The sequence below is a fragment of the Bufo gargarizans genome, chromosome 3 (genome assembly GCF_014858855.1).
Source record: "Bufo gargarizans isolate SCDJY-AF-19 chromosome 3, ASM1485885v1, whole genome shotgun sequence".
NCBI classification, from domain to species: domain Eukaryota; kingdom Metazoa; phylum Chordata; class Amphibia; order Anura; family Bufonidae; genus Bufo; species Bufo gargarizans.
In genome coordinates this window covers 425,409,654-425,435,322 of record NC_058082.1, presented here as the reverse complement: position 1 = coordinate 425,435,322, position 25,669 = coordinate 425,409,654, and the positions used below count along the sequence as shown (strand labels likewise).

The 25,669-nt window shown below is 41.3% G+C and overlaps 1 protein-coding gene across 2 annotated transcripts in view; it reads right to left on the bottom strand.

The window, feature by feature from the left end:
• Positions 1–25,669, bottom strand: part of RASSF5 (Ras association domain family member 5) — a 109,425-nt gene that overhangs the window by 9,929 nt on the left and 73,827 nt on the right. For both annotated transcript variants that reach the window (XM_044288457.1, XM_044288458.1), the window contains 2 exons: positions 9,567–9,671; positions 2,453–2,747 (listed from right to left, as the gene is read on the bottom strand). In XM_044288457.1, the coding sequence (XP_044144392.1) occupies positions 2,453–2,747; positions 9,567–9,671 (400 nt within the window). The remainder of the gene's footprint in view (positions 1–2,452; positions 2,748–9,566; positions 9,672–25,669) is intronic.

The following is a 25,669-nucleotide window of genomic DNA, read 5'->3' as shown; positions in this document are numbered from 1 at the left end:
AATAGCATGTAAAATATGCAAAAAACAAAAACAAAAAAACTGCCACCCTACAAATAAAAAATGCAGTATTTAGGAGAAATTAAATAGATATGAAGAAAACAAGAGACCAATTTAACTCAAAGGGATTTGCATTTCTTCCGCCTAGTTTCCATTCAGGATCAATTATTTTAACTGCAGTACGTCAAGCATTGAAGAACGGCTACATAAATCACTTGTTCTTATGCCATGTGACTGCCGCCTCCTCCTGATGTTTGGCTCCTGCTGCTTGTAATGTACAGTGCACCCACTCACTCATTTCTCTCTTCTATTTTTCGCCCACACAGGTACTCCAATTACAGCATCTCTTCCACCTTTTTTCTTTTTCTCCATTACCTTACCAGCACATATAACGTTATATGACTAATGTATTCTAAGGTTTCAGTTTTTGCTGCCAAGATGATTGATCACAGTATGGTACAACTAAAGAAGGTCACATGTTGGAAAGGAAATTACTTTGAACAAGTTCCACCTGAAATCCCACTAAAATGTTTTATGAAAATATTGGACTGCCTAAGCCCAAGATTTTGCTCCAGATTATCTTACTCCTCACTGGTGGCTATGAGTAAAATTAGGCTGGAATCAGTGGATGTCCCGGTGAGTCGACACACTAGCCAGGGTCTTCTTGCCTAGGACAACTTCCAGAGAAGAGCAGCCAATATAAGACATTATATTATAACATTTTAGCATCTGTTTTATGACTGCAGAACAATGAAAAAGATGTCAGTGCTGAATGTGTCACATTATGGTCACCAGCAGGTCATGATGAAGCCCATGGACTATAATGGGATCCTTCATGATGCGCAATGTTGTCCATTATCTTTAGCTGAATCTATAATCTGGAGACCGAAAAGGCACAAGGACATGACTATATGAATAACATACCGTACACAACAGTAGCAAACCAGTAGAGAAGGAAAGACCCTGAGCATACAGGTATGTGAGTGGGGAACTACATAACTGAAATATACATCCATTAGCTATTATATCTGGTTATTGTCCCTCAGTATTTCCTCCTCCCAGTTGCAATAGGAAGAGCAGCTTTGGATTAAAAACATATGCTGTAACATAACAGGAGCAAATGTATTTTGTTATTTTGGGGAAATAGAAAAGTTACTTAATTTTTCTACTAGTCAGGTAGAAGTAACACCTAGGCTGGGATCTAGTTGAATTCCTTTTTTCCTAACTGAGTCACTGTTCCATTTCAAGGGGGTAAATAGGAAGTTGCAGCAAATTTTAGTTTAGTTCCTTGTTCATAAGCAGTTAGATAAAGTTGTTCCTGTAATGCTTCTGGTCAGTGCACTGCAGTGTGAAGACCCAAAATGCATGTGTATTTCATGTTATTTTTCTAGACCCAAATAAAGTATTACATTATTATATTAAAAAAAGAAGGGACAGTTAAATAAATTACTATTCTAAGTTGAAATGCATCTACTTGAAAACAACATCTTCTGTAAACCTGCCGATCACTAGGTCAGACTTCGAGAAGTATCGTCTGGTCATAAATCAAGGGAAATGTAGCATACATGGGAGCCATGAACCACTGACCACATATTATATAGATGGCCTTATTCTACTAGAACAGGACCCTCTCTTCCTTAGTGACTCTCCTCTTTGGCTCAGAGTAGAGTTCCTGAGCAGGGGACCTGTCTGTCATGTTTATGGATGGGCTTGGTCTACTAGAACAGGATCCTCTCTTTCTTATTGACTTTTAGTGACTCCTCTCTGGCTCATCTGTGATGTTCATTGTTCATATGCCCTAACAGGGACAATGTGTGAGTCTGGCCTCCATGAGAAACCCCTTTAATGAATTACATTCTTCTAAGGCTTGCTTAAAGGGGCTATCTGAGGTAACTAAAATTAGACAAGCCCTGCAATTGAATAAAATAAGGAAAAATCGTCTTATACACACCCCTATCTCTGCAGCACTGGCTTAGTTCTCCTGACATTGCTTGGGATATTGCACATGATTGCTGCAGACAATCTCAGTCATCAGTGGTCTACCACTGAAGACAATGATTGACAGCAGGGGTAACATTACAAACACCTGCATGTCACTGTGCATGTCACACAGTGTTGGTAACGTGCAGGTATACGGAATGTCATCACCGCAGCCAATCATTGTCCTCAAAGCTAGAGGACAGGGATTGGTTGCAGCGGTCATATGAACTTTCCTCTGCAGTTTGTTAGCAAAGAGTGGCAGGAGGACTGCAGAAGTGGATGAATATAACATTATTTATTTTTATTTTAGACAATTGGGAGGCACCTTAGGTTTTGAATTATCTCGGACAACACCTTTAACATACTTTAAAAAAAAATCTTGGAAAATCCTATGTAAAATCCTTAGCTATTCCGTTGCATTAACTTGAAATAAGAAAATTCTTACATGAGTTAAATATGCAATGACTTGACTTACCTTGTCCATCCTTTTGCATTTGCTTGAACAGTGCAAATTTGAGAGGATCATCCACCACTTGGAACTTCTGTAGAAGACCCCTGATGACTTCACTGGCGGTGGTCAAACTGCTGATGTGAAGTTGTTTTACAGCATCCAGGGGCATGTAGAAGGAAGTCTTTTTCTCCACTGGACTACTTGATGAAATTGCTTTCATAGTGATAACGGATGAAGACTCAGGTTTGTCCGTTACAGTCACTGGACGTTGAAGCTTCAGATTCACCTTAATGAATCCATTATAAGTGCCATCCTCTCTCTGATTGTTGCAAGAAAATGTAACACAGTTCATTACTTAGAGAACACAAAACCGAAACACAAAACTTTTCATACATAATAATTTGTATGAACAAGCTTTCTATAGCAGAAACATACTTCTACAGCCCAAACATACTTCTACAGCCCAAACATACTTCTTTGGGTAACATCTGATATGGTTCTGACATTCAAATATATCCATGTTGATCACCTCCTGCTGACTTTTCATACAATTCTTACATTTTTACTGTACTTACATGATGAGAAAAATGCTATTCTGTACAACTGTATTTGGGTTAGACGGCAGAACCTTCTAACAGGCTTTCAACATGATCTCAGCCCTGACAATGTTTACTCATTCTTTCACACCTTGGATCTACTCATTATTCAATTGAAATGGTAAATGTATATGGACACAATACATAGGAATTTCAGTGGGGTTTAAAGGGAACCTATCATCAACTTTATGCTGCCCATACTAACTGCAGCATAAAGTAGAGACAAATGAATTCATTTCAATGGTCTGTCATTTCTAAGATAAAAGTAAGTGGTTGCCGAGAACCAACATCACAAACATTGCAGACCATACCTGGAAAAGAGTCAAATCTACATGAGAAGAGTCATGGTTATTCATGAATTCCTGTTCTCCCTGCCCACCTGTTGATGACTGACAGTCTTCTAGCTAGTTTTCTTCCTTGCTCTTTAGCAGAGAACTGCCAATCATCAGAACAGTCGTGGCCAAAAGTTTGGAGAATGACACAACTATTACAAACCGGATTCCCAAAAAGTTGGGACACTAAACAAATTGTGAATAAAAACTGAATGCAATGATGTGGAGATGGCAAATGTCAATATTTTATTTGTAATAGAACGTAGATGACAGATCAAACATTTAATCAGAGTAAATGTATCATTTTAAAGGAAAAATACGTTGATTCAAATTTTCACGGTGTCAACAAATCCCCAAAAAGTTGGGACAAGTAGCAATAAGAGGCTGGAAAAAGTAAATTTGAGCATAACGAAGAGCTGGAAGACCAATTAACACTAATTAGGTCAATTGGCAACATGATTGGGTATAAAAAGAGCTTCTCAGAGTAACAGTGTCTCTCAGAAGCCAAGATGGGTAGAGGATCACCAATTCCCACAATGTTGCGCAGAAAGATAGTGGAGCAATATCAGAAAGGTGTTACCCAGCGAAAAATTGCAAAGACTTTGCATCTATCATCATCAACTGTGCATAACATCATCCGAAGATTCAGAGAATCTGGAACAATCTCTGTGTGTAAGGGTCAAGGCCGTAAAACCATACTGGATGCCCGTGATCTCCGGGCCCTTAAACGACACTGCACCACAAACAGGAATGCTACTGTAAAGGAAATCACAGAATGGGCTCAGGAATACCTCCAGAAACCATTGTCAGTGAACACAATCCACCGCGCCATCCGCCGTTGCCAGCTTAAACTCTACAGTGCAAAGAAGAAGCCATTTCTAAGCAAGATCCACAAGCTCAGGCATTTTCACTGGGCCAGGGACCATTTAAAATGGAGTGTGGCAAAATGGAAGACTGTTCTGTGGTCAGACGAGTCACGATTCAAAGTTCTTTTTGGAAATCTGGGACGCCATGTCATCCGGACCAAAGAGGACAAGGACAACCCAAGTTGTTATCAACGCTCAGTTCAGAAGCCTGCATCTCTGATGGTATGGGGTTGCATGAGTGCGTGTGGCATGGGCAGCTTGCATGTCTGGAAAGGCACCATCAATGCAGAAAAATATATTCAGGTTCTAGAACAACATATGCTCCCATCCAGACGTCATCTCTTTCAGGGAAGACCCTGCATTTTTCAACAAGATAATGCCAGACCACATTCTGCATCAATCACAACATCATGGCTGCATAGGAGAAGGATCCGGGTACTGAAATGGCCAGTCTGCAGTCCAGATCTTTCACCTATAGAGAACATTTGGCGCATCATAAAGAGGAAGGTACAACAAAGAAGGCCCAAGACGATTGAACAGTTAGAGGCCTGTATTAGACAAGAATGGGAGAGCATTCCTATTTCTAAACTTCAGAAACTGGTCTCCTCGGTCCCCAGACGTCTGTTGAGTGTTGTAAGAAGAAGCGGAGATGCCACACAGTGGTGAAAATGGCCTTGTCCCAACTTTTTGGGATTTGTTGACACCATGAAATTCTGATTCAACATATTTTTCCCTTAAAATGGTACATTTTCTCAGTTTAAACTTTTGTTCCGTGATTTATGTTCTATTCTGAATAAAATATTAGAAGTTGGCACCTCCACATCATTGCATTCAGTTTTTATTCCCGATTTGTATAGTGTCCCAACTTTTTGGGAATCCGGTTTGTAGTTTTCACAAAGTTTGCTGCTAAACTGCTTTTAGATCTTTGTTTCAGTTGTTTCTGTGATGTAGTGAAATATAATTACACGCACTTCATACGTTTCAAAGGCTTTTATCGACAATTACATGACATTTATGCAAAGAGTCAGTATTTGCAGTGTTGGCCCTTCTTTTTCAGGACCTCTGCAATTCGACTGGGCATGCTCTCAATCAACTTCTGGGACAATTCCTGACTGATAGCAACCCATTCTTTCATAATCACTTCTTGGAGTTTGTCAGAATTAGTGGGTTTTTGTTTGTCCACCTACCTCTTGAGGATTGACCACAAATTCTCAATGGGATTAAGATCTGGGGAGTTTCCAGGCCATGGACCCAAAATGTCAACGTCACTTAGTTATCACTTTTGCCTTATGGCACGGTGCTCCATTGTGTGGAAAATGCATTGTTCTTCACCAAACGTGTTGGATTGTTGGAAGAAGTTGCTGTTGGAGGGTGTTTTGGTACCATTCTTTATTCATGGCTGTGTTTTGGGGCAAAATTGTGAGTGAGCCCTCTCCCTTGGATGAGAAGCAACCCCACACATGAATGGTCTCAGGATGCTTTACTGTTGGTATGACACAGGACTGATGGTAGCGCTCACCTTTTCTTCTCCGGACAAGCCTTTTTCCTGATGCCCCAAACAATCGGAAAGAGGCTTCATTGGAGAATATGACTTTGCCCCAGTCCTCAGCAGTCCATTCACCATATTTTCTGCAGAAGATCAATCTGTCCCTGATGTTTTTTTTTGGAGAGAAGTGTCTTCTTTGCTGTCCTTCTTGACACCAGGCCATCTTCCAAAAGTCTTTGCTTCGCAGTGCGTGAAGATGCGCTCACACCTGCCTGCTGCCATTCCTGAGCAAGCTCTGCACTGGTGGCACTCCGATCCCGCAGCTGAATCCTCTTTAGGAGACGATCCTGGCGCTTGCTGGACTTTCTTGGACGCCCTGAAGCCTTCTTAACAAGAATTGAACCTCTTTCCTTGAAGTTCTTGATTATCCTATAAATTGTTGATTGAGGTGCAATCTTAGTAGCCACAATATCCTTGCCTGTGAAGCCATTTTTATGCAACGCAATGATGGCTGCACGCGTTTCTTTGCAGGCCACCATGGTTAACAATGGAAGAACAATGATTTCAAGCATCACCCTCCTTTTAACAGGTCAAGTCTGCCATTTTAACCCAATCAGCCTGACATAATGATCTCCAGCCTTGTGCTCGTCAACATTCTCACCTGAGTTAACAAGACGATTACTGAAATGATCTCAGCAGGTCTTTTAATGACAGCAATGAAATGCAGTGGAAAGTTTTTTGGGGGATTAAGTTCATTTTCATGGCATAGAAGGACTATGCAATTCATCTGATCACTCTTCATAACATTCTGGAGTATATGCAAATTGCTATTATAAAAACTTAAGCAGCAACTTTTCCAATTTCCAATATTTATGTAATTCTCAAAACTTTTGGCCACGACTGTAGACAGGGAGAGCAGGAGATTATGAATAACCATGACTCTTCTCAGGTAGATTTGACTCTTTTTTAAGGCCTGTGCTGCAATGATTATGATGCTGGTTCTCAGCAACCACTTACTTTTAGGCTTCGTTCACATCACCGTTCTGGCTTTCCGTTCTCCTTCTAGGAGCAGGAGAACGGAAAGGACGGAAAAGGCACATAACTGACGCCAAACTGAGTCAAATGGAGCCCTTAGGACCCCATAGATTATAATGGGGTCTGTTATGTTTCCGCTCAGAAGATGATTTTTAAGCGGAGACAAAAGTCCTGCATGCAGGAGTTTTGTCTCTGCTTAAAAATCATCTTCTGAGAGGAAACATGACGGACCCCATTATAATCTATGGGGTCCTAAGGGCTCCGTTTGACTCAGTTTGGCGTCAGTTATGTGCCTTTTCCGTCCTTTACGTTCTCCTGCTCCTAGACGGAGAAGGAAAACGGAAAGCCAGAACGGTGATGTGAACGAAGCCTTAGATCATGAGTGACACACCCCTGAAATCAGCATTTCTGTCACTATTTTATGTGGTCCTAATTGAGATCAGCATAAAATTTATGACAGGTTCCCCTTAAATACATAACATCAAGGTCTGAGGAAATTATTCTAAGTGCCCAAACCACATATCAACAATAAAGTCTAAGAGATTGTAATTAGAAGAAATAGACCCTAGTGGCAAGTGTTTGTCTCCAAAAGCAGTTCCATTTTTTTTTTTCTCCTGGACCTTTGTGGCTCACTATACTATCAGAGCCTGGGCCCACTGGAGGATCCCCTGGTACTCTGGTGGGCCAATCTGACATATGAATACACAATCAAAACTGACAATTGTGGAGTGCCACAGGGGTCAGTATCGGGCCCTATAGTCGTTAATATATTTAATAACAACCCTTCAGAGGGAATACATAATGTAATATCAATTGTTGAAGACAGGTGCATACACAGATCTCATAGGGCCCCATAGCAAAACTTAGTATGGACCCCCTGCACCTAGTTTCTCAGTGTACATACGTAAATCACTCCCAGGCGATGCAGAACATGTACAATGAACCAGATTTCTGACAAATTCAATCTTTTTTTAATCAAGTGGAAAAAAAGTAATCAAATACAAATTGTAACAAAAAATATTTTCCTTTGGCCTCACCCACTTTATTCGACTTTTATGCCAGAAAGAGTAGAACAGGTGCTTGAAATATATGGCGCTCATTCGGAACACCATATTTCTCAATGTATTTACACCAGAAAAATACATTGATAAATCTGCTTTTCCACTAGGGGGAGCTCAGTGAATAGAAATTAATACAACTACCGCAAAAGCTGTAATACTGTCTTTGCATTGAGCTCCCCCTAGTGGTGGCTGCATGAAAATACAGGTAAGAGATAAAGAAGGTCCATACAGAGCCCACCCCCGGGCCTCATAGCAGTTGTCGTCTGCCTGTATTGCAGGTTGCCACTGATTGCAGATGACACTAAACTGTATAAAGTAATACAAACGAGATCAGTGTTACAAATTGATCTGGGTAAGGTAGTGACTTGGGCAGAGAAATAGCAAGTGAGGTTTAGCACTATTAAATGTAAGGTTATGCACATGGGTAAGGAAAATGCATCTCACCAGTTCATACTAAGTGGGGGAATTTCTGGATAAAAGTGACATGGAAAAGGATTTTAGTACATTAGGAATATAAAATACCATAGCAACCAGAGTTGGCTGCTGCCATTGCAATGGAATCATGGGCTACATCAAAAAAGGGAAAGATGCACTGCCCCCCTTCCTCCTCCAGAGTGGCAGAGAACACAGGAGAGGGCTGCTTTCAGCCTTCATATCTCGGGTTCTGTATAGAGATATTAGACCTTGTATGAAAGCTGGGAATCTAAGCTTTAAAACAAGTCCAGAATCAAAGCATTATCTCCTCTTATGAAACCTGCTTTTACTTTCAGCTGCTATCACTCCTGACTTGATTTCTAAAGACTATAGGGGTAATTTATCATTCTGCTGTAAAGTAGAACTGGCTTAGTTGTCCATAGCAACCAATTAGATTCCATGGGAAACTAAGCAAGTTCTACTTTACACCAGTTTGATAAATGACCCCCATAGCTCTTGCACTTTACAAATCCCATGAAATATTAAAGCAGATGACAAAATTGGAGCATGGTCTATTACATTAGTAATAAGAATGACATAGTAGAGCTTGAGAGCATTGAACAGATGGAGAACGAAGAGATAAAATGAATGGATGGAATACAGTACACAAAGATTATGAAAATTAGGGTTATTTAGTTTTGAAAAACAAAGGCTGAGGAGATACCTAATAACCATGTATGAATAGACCAAAGGTCGATACAGAGATCTCTCCCATGATCTATATACTATATACACCAACAAAGTAGAGGGTTCTTTACTGTAGTGAGTAGTGAGACTATGAAACTTTCTGCCACAGGTAGTTGTCATAGTTTAATTATTAAAAGAGTTTAAAGGGGGTGCAGATGCCTTTCTTGAAAGGTTTTATTCTGATTTTGAGTTAGGAAGAGATTGGGTAGGATCCTTGAAAAACTGATAGCTACCATGTGCACTTGTTTTTTTTTTCACTCCTATCAATAGAATGGGTTATTCTCTTATTTAAAAAAAAAACAAAAAAAAAAACGGACAACGAACCTGCAGTAGGATTCTTGTATTGGGCACATGGATCCATGAAAAAAATGTATGTGTGTCTGGCCCCATTGACTTGTATAGGTCAGTGTACATGAGTTCTTATACTGAACATCTGGCCTGAGTGATAATGATGGTTTTACTATCCAGAGTATGAAGGGGTGACTTTCAAATTAGAAATTGTATAGTAGCAAAATTCTGATTAATGTAGAGCACATTTAAATTTGTGTTCATTGATTGTATCTGCAACAAAAATTTCAATTTATATTACAGGGTTGCTTACCATCTTCATAATTAGGCCGTTCTGAACCATCATGTTGAAGGTCTCTATTCTCTGCCTTAATTCTTGGATGCTGGGCTTTTTTTCTTCTTTTGGTTCATCTTGAACCTACAAACATTGCAACAAAAGTTAATTAACAAAAAAAATGGGGTTGTACCTTTGGAGCGTGCCTAACAACATGTAGTGATGTTATTAACACAGTGGGGCAGGTTTACTAATGCTGTCTAAAATTAAGACAGTGTACACATTCTTAAACAGAGCCAGATTCATCACAGTGGCTGATGCTTGATGATGAATCTGTTGCATCTTTAAATTTTCTAGTCTAAGTTTGCATAACCTATAAGTATGCTTAGTTTTACTCCAAAGATGCACCACCCTATGCACTCCAGATTAGTCGATTCAAGTTCTACAACATTTTAGTCAGAAAGGTTTTCAGTGTACAGCATTTTCAGGTTCTGCTGCAGTGGAGTAATAACTAGTTAAAGCACCCTGCACACTTCATGTACAATTTGGCCAGTCGTATTATTGGAAATGCGCGCTGTTGTACAAATTGCGGACATTGTGACAAATTATGGTTGCTAGGCAGAGATCCCAGTACTAGAGACTGTAGCAAGATAAAGAGTAATCGGAGGGCCATTGCTGTAAACATCTGCTTAGCTCATGCTTGGACATCTAGAAAGGAGAATTTGCACTCTGTACAGATAATTGAAGAATGTACTACAACGCCTATTGTGCACATAGTAAAGAGAGACTTTTGTTACGTTCAATCTTGCCTAGTTTCTGAATCTCCTAACACCATCCACTGGCCATTGCATTGTTTCAAGCCCTGGCTTGTACCCACAAAGACATTTAACATCAAGGGCGCCCCCAAACTACCATCAGGCAGGAGCCCTAGCAACAGGGAGTGCTGTGAGGGAATATAGGGTGCCCCTCCCTTCACTGCACCAATCCCAGGGAGCAACGGACGGAGGGAGTACATCGTGGCACATCATCATCAGGGCCGCTACCACTCCCATTCTCTGCTCCGGCTCCTCAGGGGCTCACTGCACAAGCAGAAAATGTCTTGGACTACTGATGTACAGTAGGCGTCAGGTAATCTGAGAAGCGGTGCGGGCATCTTGGATGACAGAAGAGGAGCCCAGGAATCACCGGTTCTGCAGCTGAAAAGATGAAAAGGAGAGCACCATGTAAGTGATCTGTTCTTTCTCCAAATGTGATTTTTTTTTTTCTTGAACCAGAAGGTCACTTAAATCACACCCTAGGATTGCTAGGTAAGGCAATTATCAAAACAAGCAACACTTTACTGTAGACTGGGGTATATTTATCAAAGCAGTTGCACCAGTTTTTTTTACTCAACTCTGCCGAATTGTGTTTTAAGTAGAATGTAATTTTATTTGAATGCCCCTCTCCCTGTTTTAAGACATTAGGGAAATGTCAGAAAAAGTGGGTGTAACTCGCACAGTTGTGCCTTATTTAGCAAATGCACATTATACTCAAACTACACACGTTACTGTGCATGTCAAATCAGTATTATAGAACTATGGGGTCATAGCAACAAATAATATATCTTTTTTTTTTTATTTAATTACTGTACATGTGATGACTGACTGCTACAATACATTCAAAAGTCTTCAGACCCTTTCACTTTTTCACATTTGTTATGCTGCTGCCTTGTTCTAAATTTTTTTTTTTCAAATCATGTTTTCCCCCATCATTCAGTACTCCATAATGACAGTGAAAACCTAATGTTCAGATTCTTTTCTAATTTATTGAAAATAAAAAACCTTGAATTTAGACCCTTTACTCAGTACTTAATTGAAGCAACATTGGCAGCGATTACAGCCTCCACTCCTTTTGGGTTTGCACACTTGGATTTGGGGATTTTCTGACATTCTTCTCTGCAGATCCTCTTAAGCTCTATTTGGTTGGATGGGGTCCATCTGTGAACAGCTATTTTCAGGTCTCCCCAGAGATGCTCAGTTGGGTTCAACTCAGGGCACAGAGTTGTCCCTAAACAAGTGCTTAAGGTCATTGTCTTGTTTGAAGGTGAACCTTTGTCCCAGCCTGAGGTCCGAAGCACTCTGAATCAAGCTTTCATTAAGAATATATCTGTACTTTGCTCCATTCAGGTTTCCCTCAATCCGATGGGTTTCCCTGTCCCAGCCTCTGAAAAACTCCCCTACAGCATGATGTTGCCACCACCATGCTTCACAGTAAGGATGGTACTGGACAGATGATGAGCAGTGACTGGTTTCCTCCAGACATGATGCTTAGAATTGAGGCCAAAAAGTTTAATCTTGGTTTCATCAGATCAGATAATCTGGTTTCCCACAGCCTGAAAGTTCTTTAGGTACTTTTTTTGATAACCAAAAAATAACATACATATAATAATCACTAAAATATAAAAAGGAGCAAGTAGGTGCTATAAAGATGGTATACCCCATCCAACTACAAGTTTACACATATCAACTTATATTAAAATACTGTGCCAACATTTAATCCAAAGTAATAATAATGATGCAAGCTCTATTGTCATTGTATGGGCTCAAATAATAACATACAGGTCCAATGGTCAACCAAACCATGCTACCTCACATATTCCAGCAGAGTGGTGGACCATAAGCCAGACACAGTTATTCCTACTATCCAACAGTGAGTATAACAGAGAATATGCATATACCCCCAAGCATGAAGTACCATAAACCTAACAGCTAAGGGAAAGGAATGAACTCAGCACAGAGTAAGCACAAACATACTGTGGTAGAGCTGGAGGGGGCTGAAAAACCCCAATGTACAGGCATTGGAGCCTGCCATCTACAGAAGCCTAGGAGATCTCCTAGGCAACTGTCAGTGTCTTACTGTAAGACACTGACAGTTGCATGCAGCACAATACAGCATGTATTCAAACCCTGAAAGGTTGAAGTCCCACAGTGGGAAAAAAATAAAAAGTGGAAAAAAACAAAGAAAAAGAAGTCCTTTCTCCATAAAATCATGTATAATAAAAACGCTGTAAAAAAAAAAACTGTACCAAAAAATAAATAAAAACTGCCAAAAGGCCATTTTTTTGTCACCTTATATCACAAAAAGTATAATACCAAGCAACATATGTACCCCAAAATAGTACCAATCAAACAGTCACCTCACCCTGCAAAAAATGAGCCCCTACATAAGACAATCATCTAAAAAATAAAAATAAATATGGCTTTCAGAAATGGAAACCCTAAAACGATTTTTTTTCAAAAATGCTTTTTTTGTGTAAAACTGAAATAACTTTAATAAAGTAGACATATCGTCACATCCCTAACAACCTGTTCTATAAAAATATCACATGATCTACAACCTAAGGCCTCTTTCACACGACAGTATGTCCATTTCAGTGTTTTGCGGTCCGTTTTTCACGGATCCGTTGTTCCGTTTTTTGCTTCCGTTGTGGTTCCGTTTCCGTTCCGTTGTTCCGTTCCGTTTTTCCGTATGGCAAATACAGTATACAGTAATTTCATATTAAAAATTGGGCTGGGCATAACATTTTCAATAGATGGTTCCGCAAAAAACGGAACGGATACGGAAGACATACGGATGCATTTCCGTATGCATTCCGTTTTTTTGCGGACCCATAGACTTTAATGGAGCCACGGAACGTGATTTGCGGCCAAATATAGGACATGTTCTATCTTTAAACGGAACGGAAAAACGGAAATACGGAAACGGAATGCACACGGAGTACATTCCGTTTTTTTTGCGGAACCATTGAAATGAATGGTTCCGTATACGGACCGTATAAAACGGCCCGCAAAACGGAAAAAAAAAACGGTCGTGTGAAAGAGGCCTAAGGTGAATGCTATAAAAAATTGTAAAAACTGTGCCAAAACAACCAATTTGGTTGGACCAAAAAATACATATGTATCAATAAATTGGTACCAATAAAAATTTCAACTATTCTTGTAAAACATGAGCCCCTACACAAGAAACAAGAAAAAAAATAGCTTTCAGAAAATACTAAAATATTTTTTCAAAAATGCTTTTCTTGTATAAAACTGAAAAAATAATATAGACCTATTATGTATTGCTACGTCCATAATGACCTGCTCTATAAAAATATCACATCTCAGGTGAACGGGGTTAAAAAATAAAAACTGTGCCATTTTTTGGTCACTTTTCCCCCAAAAAATGATCAAAAAATCACATGTACCCAAAAATGGTACCAATAAAAATGACAGCACTTACTGCAACAAACGTGCCCCTACACAAGATAATCGGCAGAAAAATTTAAGAAATTTAGTTTTCAGAAAATTCTTTATTATGTAAAACTGGAATAAAAAATACACATATTTGGTATTGTCGCGTCCGTATCAACCTGCTCTATAAAAACAACACATGATCTATGCTGTCAGATGAACACTGTACGAAACAAAAATAAAAATGGTGCCACAACAGCCATTTTGTGGTTACCTTGCCTCAATAAAAGCGTAATATTGAGCGATCAAAAATCATATGTACCCCAAAATAGTCCCAATAAAACTGTCACCTTATCCCATAGTTTCCAAGATGGGGTAACTTTTTGGAGTTTCTACTGTAGGGGTGCATCACGGGGTCTTCAAATGCAACATGGCAACTTTTAATTATGCCAGTGAAATCAGCCCTCCAAAATCCATATGGCGCTCCTGCCCATATAGCGATTTATAAGCACATATGGGGTGTTACTGTAAACTACAGAATCAGGATAATAAATATTGAGTTTTGTTTGGCTGATGACAAAAAATGGAAAATCTGCAAAGAAAATTTACATTTTGAAATTTCACCTCCCATTTTCCTTTAATTTTTATGAAGCACCTAAAGAGTTTGTAAAATCAGTTTTGAATAACTTCAGGGGAGTAGGTTCTGAATGGGAGTCATTTATGGGTGATTTCTACTATGTCACAAAGTGACTTCATAAGTGAATTAGTACTTTAAAAAGTGAAAACTGGCTTGGTCTTGAAGGGGTTAAAAGGGGAAAGCAGTAGAGGAGTGAAGCTGTGCTGATACACGAGGGATAGTAAAGGCAGCAGCATCATGGATACCGATCCAGCATGTAGTACTGGGAGGAACACTTTCTAAGCTTAGTAGTCACATGGGTGGTGTTATCAGTGATTGACAGTCTTCCCTGTATAAACTGACAATCACTGATAGGATGGCCCATGTGACTATTATGTGAAGAAAAAGCATAGATTTAAATAAATAAATTACAAGTTTTACTGAATAATTTCCCATAAAAGAATCCATCAATCTGTTTAGCTCCTTCTACTCTACAACTTGCTGCCTGAAGATTTTTGCTGCATTCTTATGGTGACATGATCTCTTTGAATTTCATTGCAGCATCTAAGCAGCCTGGAAGCAGGTATTTCTACTGCCTGTAAACCTTGGATAATTTACTCTTGGATCAAACTGATGTTATATTTATACAGTTCTCCATTAAAGTCCATATTGTGCTATAATTTTCACCAGTACTATTTAAAAAAAAAAGTATGTATTTTTAGATATTGATATTGCATTGTAAATGGACATGACAATATAATGTTATGTACCATCTCATGTATCATTTCAAATGAAAAGCGGAAACAAATTACAAACACGTTGCTAAACTTCCTCTGAGAAAGCGGGATGCTAATGCACAGACCAAACCACAGCCCTGCACAACCATCTAAAGCAACTAACACTAACAACTAAAGCAACACATACAACGAATGGTCAGGCAACAAACATGCCTTTGATATTAGTAGGACAAACATCTAACTCACTTTTTTATTACTAGTCACTTACTAGCTTGTAATTCTGCAAATTGTACTGAATCCAGGGGCGTAGCAGTAGGGGGTGCAGCGGTAGCAGTTGCTACTGGGCCCAGGATCCTGAGGGGCCCAAAGACCCTTGTGCCGCATAAGAAGACACCGGTATTATAGAAAGTACATGCAGGTCAAGTTACACCTCTGACTGGAGGGAATTGTTAAGGTCAAGAATTTGGTATGGGGAGGGGGGGGGGCATTTTAATTTTTGCCCTTGGCCACAAAGCACTGAGGGATGAGGGGCCAAAGCTGAACTCTTGCACCAGGGCCCATGAGCCTTTAGCTACACCCCTGACTGAATCACAAAGTTCTAACATAATGGAGGCATACATTTCTCTCTCGACTCCACCGGGCGTTTTGGAGGAATCCCTGATGCACTGATTCGGCTATTTCTGAAGCTGCAGCATGTTCTCTGCTTGTTGGAGGAGATTCACTTACTCAGAATCTTTCCTGTGAAGCAGAGAATACACTGCAGCTTCAGAAGCAGCCAGATCAACACACCGGGGATCCCTCCACATACCCAAAGGAGCAGAGGGAGAGAGACAAGACTGTGCATATTCATCCACATTTACTGAGGTGGACGCAGAAAAGCTGTTGAAAAGAAACAGCAGGTGGCACTATACTAACATTATTCAGTGAATAAAAGCATTTCTCTTAAAATGGTTTTCCAAGACTTTATCCTCATAATTAGAGATGAACGAATTAAAAAAAAAAATGCGATCCGGGCGGTTTGACGAATTTTTAGAAAGAATTTGGTTCGATCTAAATTTATTTGCGGCAAATCGCGAACTCAGCCATACAGGTCAATGTTAGTGCCAAGAAGAAGATAGATAGATGTCTACAAAACCTGTTATATTAAACACTTATACAAGTAGACTGAGTGGAGAGGGTGTCAGCAGTAAGTTTGTGTTGACGTCACTGATTATTTTCCTCTTCCTCTGATCCGTCAGAACAATAACCCCCAAAAAACGGATCCTGTCTGTGGAGCAAACGAGGTGCAGAACAGTGTTACACTTCCGTGCCCTGCACATGTGGTATATTGGAGGGGCACTCTGTATTGTCCCTGCAGTGGAGGCTGAGAACACGGTGGAGGATGATGAGGCAGAGGCGGACATTGTCGCAGGACCAACGGCTTGACAACGTGGAGGCGGAAGCGGCGTCACCTAGTTGCTGGTGTGGCTGTGTAGGAACCACATTCACCCACTGGGCCGTAAAAGACATGTATTGTCCCTGACCGTAGCTACAGTTCCATACGTCGGCGCTGCAGTGCACTTTGGCAATCACAGACAGGCTCAAGGACTGGCCCACCTTCTGTTCTACATGTGTGTGCAGGGCTGGTACTGCCTTTTTGGCAAATAAATAACGGCTTGGGACTCTCCACCTTGGCTCAGTACAAGCCATCAGTTCTCTGAAAAATGCAGAGTCCACCACTTGGAAAGGGAGGGACTGCAGCACCAGCAACTTGGCCAGGAGTATGTTCAACTTCTGCGCCGTTGGATAAGTGCACGCATACTGTTGTCTCTTGGCAATCGCTTCGATGATCAATTGCTGACGGAATGAGTAACGAGGACTAGGACGAGCTCCCTTCGGCTGAGGTGGTGGAGCCTTGACTGCCTGAAATCGGCTGTGTGCCACTGGGTGATGCAGCGGTTGCTGCGGCAGGTTGGACCACTACATCGGAGCCACGGTTTTCCCAGGCCACTTTATGGTGACTGTGCATATGTTGACGCAGGGCCGTGGTGCCAACATTGGCACCCTGTCCACGCTTCACCTTCTGTCCACAGATTCTACATATGGCCATGTTCACCTCCTCCGGCGGCTTAACAAAAAACTGCCACACCGCCGAGTAGGTGATTTTACCCCTAACACTACGCACTGACTATCTGCTACTGTCGCGGCCTCCGTGAACCCATGCACCGCTACTTCCCGGGCAGGTAGGCTTCTGCGAAGCGGGTGGTCTACCCCGGGCACGTTTGGCTACCGACCTCCCACGGCTACCACCCTGCTGACTCCTGGCCACGCTAGCGATATGCTGGCTCCGCCGCTGCCTCACAGGCAAGCTGCCACCCTCTTCTCCCGATGATGAAGCGCCTTTGCTACGTCGCTCCTCCCTCTGATCGTTCTATCCCACCACACTATGCAAGACACGAGCGTCTCTATCTGAACAGTGGGACGCCCTCACCTCTGGGCCCTTTGCGTTCTGATGGACCGGGCTCTCAGCGGATCCCCTGCGTTTGTCCGCCTTGTCTGGCGGTGTCGGCTTGCTCCCTTGCTCGCAGACCGGGTGGTTGCCCTCCTTCTGATGCTTGGGTCTCCACTGCTTCCTGCCACCCCCCTCCTTGGATCTTTGGTGCCGGCTGGGACCTGGTTACAGGTTTGAAGTATCGAATATATGTTACTTCGTGTCCTCCTCTGCCTCCATGTTTGACCCCTCCTCCCCTATGCACCGTGTAATTGTTTTCTTGATCTCCCTGCTTCGTCTATTCATTTATAGGGAATATTGGAAAGAAGGATAACATTTCTCAACTTTATAAAGTGTTGCTTAAAACAAGATTTAATAATGCACGTTCTCCGGGACAAAAGGCTTGGTAAATTGATTGTCCGGGAATTTCCCTCGAAGATTGGAATAATATATTGGCAAATTTAATTTTTGTTTCTTATAATTTTAATCAGGTTTTGGTTCAATTTAATATTTTGCACAGAATCTATATCACACCTTTATGGCTTAATAAATGTGGTTTAAGGGATACTTCTAATTGTCCACAGTATGATTTATCTGGGGCTGATCACTTGCATATGTTTTGGTCATGTATAGAGTTGAAACAATATTAGGGGGCAATTTATAATTTTATTATCCGGGAATTGAAAGTTGAGATTCCGTTTACAGTGAAATGTTGGGTACTGAGTGACCTCACCAAGGTAGAATGTCCAAAATATAAAAGGATTCTTTTGATTAAAATAATGTTCTTAGAGAGACTTTTGATTGCTAGGGTTTGGTTTTCTTGAAATACTCCAAGTATTACTTCATGGGTTAACCTGGTTAATAAGATTAAGAGATATGAAAACATTCTACATAAGCAGAGAAATTCTGAGGAAAAATTGACTAAAATTTGGGGAGAATGGAAGTTTGAAGGTTCTCCTGCCTACACTCCCTCATTATCCCCCCCCCCCCCCTTTTTTGCTTATTGATGGGGGATGACGGGAGACGCATCACAAGGGAGAGGGTTGGTTGGGTATAAACAGGGGGTAGGGTTTATTAGGGGAAAAAGAATATAATGTTTTGTTTTTGGTGAATTGTATTGTTTGAATTTCTAATAATAAAAAATAAAAAAAGATGAATAGCATATCACACACCGAGAGTGAAAGGAGCAGGATTCATCAGCAGTGCAGACTATTTCAGGAGAGGTGTGTGCTGATCTTGTTGAAGATTGTGGACTAAGAGTTACAAGGTGGAAAGAGCAGGGTGCCCATAAGAACATTGTATTTTAGGAGTGTTCCAGTTGTGTTGGAAAGGACAGACAGGATTACTGGATCTCAAAAAGCTTTGAATCAATGTTGAGAAATATATGGCATCAGAGGTGTGTGAGGACGCCATCACGATAGGACGGGTACGGCATCCAAAGCAGATTGTATATATTGGCGACATACAGAATATAACCAGGAAACACACTGAAGAATGGTGTCAATTCGATCTGATAATTGGCGGCAGTCCTTGTAATTACTTTCCACGATTACTCAATAAAGTGTTGCCTAAGACAGGATAGAATTGGCCAGTCTTTCTGGTTATTCGAGAACGTGGTTGCGATGGAGAAAGCATTCCAAAAAACTATTTCTCTTCACCTGGAGACGAATCCTGTCAATATTGATGCAAGTTGGGTATCGGCTGCTCATCGAGCCAGATACTTCTGGAGGAACCTGCCTGGCATGAACAGGCCTCTAGTAGCTACAGACAATGAGAAGACAAAGATTGTTTGGAGCCCGGAAGAGTCGCAAAGTTCATCAAGATTCAAACCATAATTACCAGCCCCTGGTCTCTTTGTCAGGGAGAACATCATGAGTTTCCAGTCATCATGGATGGGAAGGAGGACATCCTGTGTTGCACGGAGATGGAGAGGGTCATCGGATTTCCCCGCACTATACGGACATCTCAGAAATGAACCGCTGCTCCCTACAGAAGCTCCTGGGAAGGTCATGGAGCTTCCCAATCATCCGGTATCTATTCGCCCCGCTGAAAGATTATTTTGAAAGCGTGAAGAAGCCACACGGGGCACCCACACTACAGATTTATCATGGAGACACTGGATTTTTTTAATAATACATTATTATATATATATATATAAATAATCACCCAGCTCCCAAGTGCGATCAGCTACATCTTCATCGAGTACTGTCTGCACGTCACTGATCTCCTCCTCAACCGTCTCTCGGTCAGGAGCCTGACCGCTCGCAACACCAGCTCCCACGACACTCTCCTCATCACTACTTGCCCGCCTAGTGGAGGAAGCGGCTGATGTCTCCTCCACATCTTGGCTTGCCAATAGCTGCTGACTGTCTTCTAGTAGCTATTCCTCACTGTATAGTGTTGCTGAGCCCACAGCATACAATACTTATCTGGCTGAGGGAACAGAAAAGGACAGAGGCAGGTTGAGGACAGGTGAGGGCACAGGGCCTGCTCCTGGGCCATGTCAACTGAAGGTTGTGTCTGACGAACCCACCGACTCTTGACTGGGGGTGTCTGATGTCGCTTGCGACGAAGTCGAAGATCGAGTCAACCATTCAAGAACCGCTGGGTTGCTGGTCAAGACATGACCGCTAGCTGACACTGGAAGCTCAGGCCTCTCGAAGTGACCCCTGCTGCGACCTCTGCCTGCGCCAGAAACATTTAGGCCTCTGCCACTACCCTGTGCAGGGCCTGGCACTTCTCTGTCTGACATACTGTTAGATCAAATAAATAAATAAAAAGGAAATTAAAACACCCCAAAAAAGTCTGTAATTTTCTCACTTCACCACACAACGGCTAATAAGCCCCCCCCTACTAATACACAAAAAAGGGCTTTAGAACATATAACTGCATCGCTGAACTGCAAATATATTTTTTATTTTTACACTAATACACGCCACAAAAGGCTTTAGAACCTATAACTGCACTGCTGAACGGCAAATATATTTTTTCTTTTTTCCACTAATACACGCCACAAAAGGCTTTAGAACATATAACTGCACCGCTGAACGGCAAATATGTTTTTCTTTTAGCACTAATACATGCCACAAAAGGCTTTAGAACATAGAACTGCACTGCTGAAAGGCAAATATATTTTTTCTTTTTCCACTAATACATGCTACAAATGCTAAGAACATATAACTGCACTGCTGAACGGCAAATATATTTTTTATTTTTGCACTAATACACGCCACAAAAGGCTTTAGAACATATAACTGCACCGCTGAACGGCGAATATATTTTACTTTTGCAACTAATAAAAAAAGGGCAGAAATTTTAGCACTTCACCACACAACGGCTAATAGGCCTTTTTTTCCCACTAATACAAGCCAAAATATGCTTTAGAACATATTTACTGCACCACACAAGGGCAAATAAGACATATAAATAGTTCCTTGTAATAAAACCTGTTAATGCCTGTATCAAACAGCACTTGCACCCTAATTAGAGCGGTTTGCTGGAATTACAGAGCTGTATAAGGACAATTTGGTTCCCCAGTCAGTAAAGCAAGGTGTTATAGGATTGTTTCTCTTACCCAGGCTGTAACCTCCCCTACTAAACCCTGTTCTACATAAATGCTGTGGAATGATTCCTTCCTATCCTTTTCCTACACCTTGAATAATCTTTCCCTGCACTTGCAAATCATTTTGTAAGCACAATAAAGTTTTTTCTAGCACTGTCCCTAGCGCCTGCTGACGTCTCTCCCTGCACTAAGTACAAGTACATTAGAAAATTGCAGAATCTAAGATGGCTGAGGCTATTTATAGAGCTGTGACATCACAGGGCTGGCTGCTGATTGGCTGCATACATGGCAACCTCCTAGAGCTCCATGTCCTCACACGTGCAGCAGCCATTTTAGGAAAAATGCGATTTGTTGCCACAAATGGCGAGGAAATTCTGCTTCGGTGCAAATCAAATTTTTCCTGAAATTTGGAACAAATTCCAATTCGTCAGCTTCGATTTGATTATCTCTACTCATAATAGGTCATCTGATCGGTGGCTGGTCGTCTCTGAGGACCCCTGCCAATCAGCTGATAAGCTCACATTTTTATAGCGGCTGTGATTAGTATTGTGTTCAGCCCCATTCACTTTGAGCTGCATCTACACCACGTGACTAATGAACGTGTCGTCACTGGCCTAGGAGAAGCTCAGAGAAGGACGTGGCCCTACTGTGAGCGCTGGTGTGTTCTGAAACATTTGATCGCTGGGGTCCCGGGTGTAGGGCTCCTACTGATCAGATAATGATGACCTATCCTGAGGATAACGTCATCAGTATTAAAGTCTTGGAAAACCCCTTTAATAAGTGTAAATGCAAAAAATGTTTATAATTAGGGCTGGATTTAACTATAAACAGTATTTCCAGAGAAGGGTAATATTAATGCTGCAGCATACAAGGACATTTTAGATAACTGTATGCTTTCAACTTTGTGACAATTGTTCAAGGGGCTCACTCCAAAATGTGTGACTTTTTGACACAAGATAGCTGGCATAGGGAGTATGATAAATATACCCATAGTTTATATTGGATTTTGTGGAGTTTAAAGTCTCCAGAATCCCCTCAAATCTGTAAACATTTTTTCTGCCACATAAATATGGGCTAAAACATGGAGCAAATAAAGCTGCATTTACATGAGCCAATAATTGTCCTGATAAAATCTGCCCATGTAAATGTGCCGCCGATCACCCAATGAACGAACGAAACGCTCATTTATCTGGTGATCCTGTTGTTCATGCAGGCACCACCGATTATCATTTCTGGCCAGCAGATCATGTGGTCTAAACAGGGATCTGCTGCTCAGAAAACAAATCTGTATGAGGATGAGGGACTGCAATAGTGAATGTAAATGCAGAAGTCTCCTTTACTAAATGAGCAGCTGACTGTCAGGAAGGAACACTTCCTTCCTGACAATCAGCTGCAGAATTGCAGCGAACCGAGCCACAGGGGAAACGCGTGAGGCTCGCAGTGGGCCAATGGGGGTAGTAGTTGTACTCACGGTTAGCAGAGCCTCCCTGGGCCGGCAGTGCAGTGGATGGGAAGACAGCACTAAATCCTCCGGGGCACTTTCTATTGCAGGGAACACCAGCCAGATGTTTGTTGAGATGCCCTTGATGGTATAGGTGTTTAAGGTGCTTTTGCGGCTGGGCCCCTGTGTTCGTGACGCCAGCACCGTAAGGTGTAAATGTTGAGTGTAGTAGTAGAAATGATGAGGAGTCGGTTGTAATCAAACAGTTGAACATTTACTGAATCAGTTATCTTCAGGTAGTTAGTACAGATACAGTTCATTTGTGTATGGCATGAGTGATGACTCAGAAATAGGTTCAGTATTATTCCTTTTATCAGGTTTAGGAAATTGTAGTACTTTAGCTTTACAGGTGAAGAATAATTAGATTTACTTTAAGTCCCCTTTTTATAGCACTCAGGTACTAAATAACTAAATATACTGTTTTCTACTTATCTTGAGCTATCCAATAAGGGCGTTTCTCCCTTATGGCAGGCAAACTCTCTGCAACATTATTTGCAGGATTCTCTCCTGAAGTATTCAGGTTTACTATATCCCGGTAAGGCTTCTAGTGAATAAGCATCATTATGGCCTTTAATCATCCAGTCGTATCCAGGAACTTGGAAAGTTACTCTTGGTAACTTGTGCTTGTGAAGTCCATAGGCCAGACTCAGCTCTAACCTTTACTAGGCTTTCTTTATATTTAGACGTAGACTTACTGCCCAGTGCTAAGCTGCTGTAACTACTCCTAGTTTGTCCTCTCCAGGATTGATCAGATCCCAGAGGAAAGAAATTTCAGCTACATTACGGCCTGTTTCTCTCCTCCATAAACTTCCTTCTTTCTCCTCTCCAACTAACTACTTCACTTCATGTTCTAGCACACCCCAAGCTATATATATTATGTGGCGCCAGCACCACTTAGGGACGAATAAATATATTGACAATGCCAGCCTGATATTAGGAAAATACAATATATTAAATATATTGAATATGACATTTGGCAGCAATTTAAAGTGCCCACATATAGCACATGAGTGGGACACTGCAGAATCATCCCGTCTAAATCCACCTTTAATCCCAGCTCAAAGCATATTGCGGGAGATTTATCAAACTGGTGTAAAGTAGAACTGGCTTAGTTGCCCATAGCAACCAATAAGATTCTACCTTTCATTTTTCAAAGGAGCTGTAAAAAATGAAAAGTAGCATCTGATTGGTTGCTATGGGCAGCTAAGCCAGTTCTACATTACACCAGTTTGATAAATCTCTCCCATTGTTTCTACTGGGGGCACTAAAAGGGGGCATTTTTGTGCTGGTACACATAATAAGGGGGAACATTGGTCCTACTGGGGTCACTAAAAGGCACTATTTTTTGAACTGACACACTTTTTAAGAGGTAATTTCTGTACTGGTACACATTTTAACATACCTCCCAAGTATCCCTCATTTGGGAGGACAGTCTTTTATTTGGATCCAAATCCTTTTGTCCCTCTTTATTACTCTGTTTGACCAGGGAAATAAATTTGCATTAATAAACTTATTAAACTGCTTCAGAAACTGTCCGCTTCCTACCTGTATATTAGACCTCGCCTGCTATTATTTTTTTTTTCATAATTTAGTGCAATTTCAACTTTAAAATGTCTATAGTCAGATCATTTTTATGCTAAGATTTAAAGGGCTATTCCCGGACAAGAAAAAAGCTTTCCTAGTAGCTGCAAGTGCACTAAAAATGTAAAACTTGCCAATCCTCCACAGTTGCAGTTCTGATATTGCCAGGTCCCCACTCCACCCCAATTCCTGCTAATGTCTCAATATCTCAGGAAATGTCTTTGACTGGTGCTCAGTAAAATCACTGGCTTCAGCCATGGCCTGCCTCAGGCAGTGATTGGATCTTTTGCATAATGAGCCCTAAGTGTCCCTCTTTGACCGGTGATATGTTTTAAGAGAGCATTTCATTATGTACTGGCAACGTGAAAATGGCTGGACCGCAGGATGGCGCAACAACACCCCGCCATGAAACCTGTACCGTATGGGTAGTACCAGGAGCCAGTGGGCAAATTACAGCAGCGTAAGGTCCGACTCACAGCAAACAGCTCCCAGTTCCCTCCAGTGTGACTAACCACAAATGCAATGGGAGGAGCCTCCTGCCATTGCATTTGTGGTTAGTCACAATGGAGGGAACTGGGAGCTGTTTGCTGTGAGTCGGACCTTACGCTGCTGTAATTTGCCCACTGGCTCCTGGTCATACCCATACGGTAAAGGTGTCCTGGTGGGGTGTTGTTGCACCATCCTGCGGTCTAGCCATTTTCACATTGCAAGTTACTTTGGAGAAGTTTGGGCCTCATCTTCGGAAGCCTTTGGACGCAACGGCTGCATACCAGACTGCCGAACACGTAACCTCTACAAACGCACAGTAGAGTTGTGCCTATTTATAGCCCAACTCTATAAGGTGAGCCTCCATTTTTATTCCTATGGTGCGCTCTCTTCTTTTACTACCCTAGCAAATATGCGCCAAATTACAGAAATATTATGTACTGGGCACACATTATAAGGGGGCATTTTTTTTTTTTACTGGTACACATTATAAAGGGACTCTTTTTGTACTGGCACACATTGTAAGGGGGTGTTTTTTTTTGTACTACCATATATTATAATGAAGTATTTCTTATGTATTGGCATACATAAGTGGGGAAATTTTTGTACTGGCACACACTATAAGGGAATATTTTTTGTGCTGACTCATTATAAGGGGGCATTTTTTTTACTGGCACACATATGGGGCTATTTTTTTACTGGCACACTTTATAAGGGGTATTTTTTATACTGGCACAGATTATAAGGGGGCATTTTTGTACTGGCACATTATAAAGGACATTTTTGGTACGGGCACACATTATAAGGGGAGTATTTTTGTACTGGTAAACATTAGAAGGGGGTATTTGTGTACTGGCACACATTATAAGGGGGAATTTTTTGTACTGGCATACATTATAACAGTATTTTTTGTACTGGCACACATAAGAGGGCATTTTATTCTACTGCACACATAAGGGACATTTGTATATTAGCACA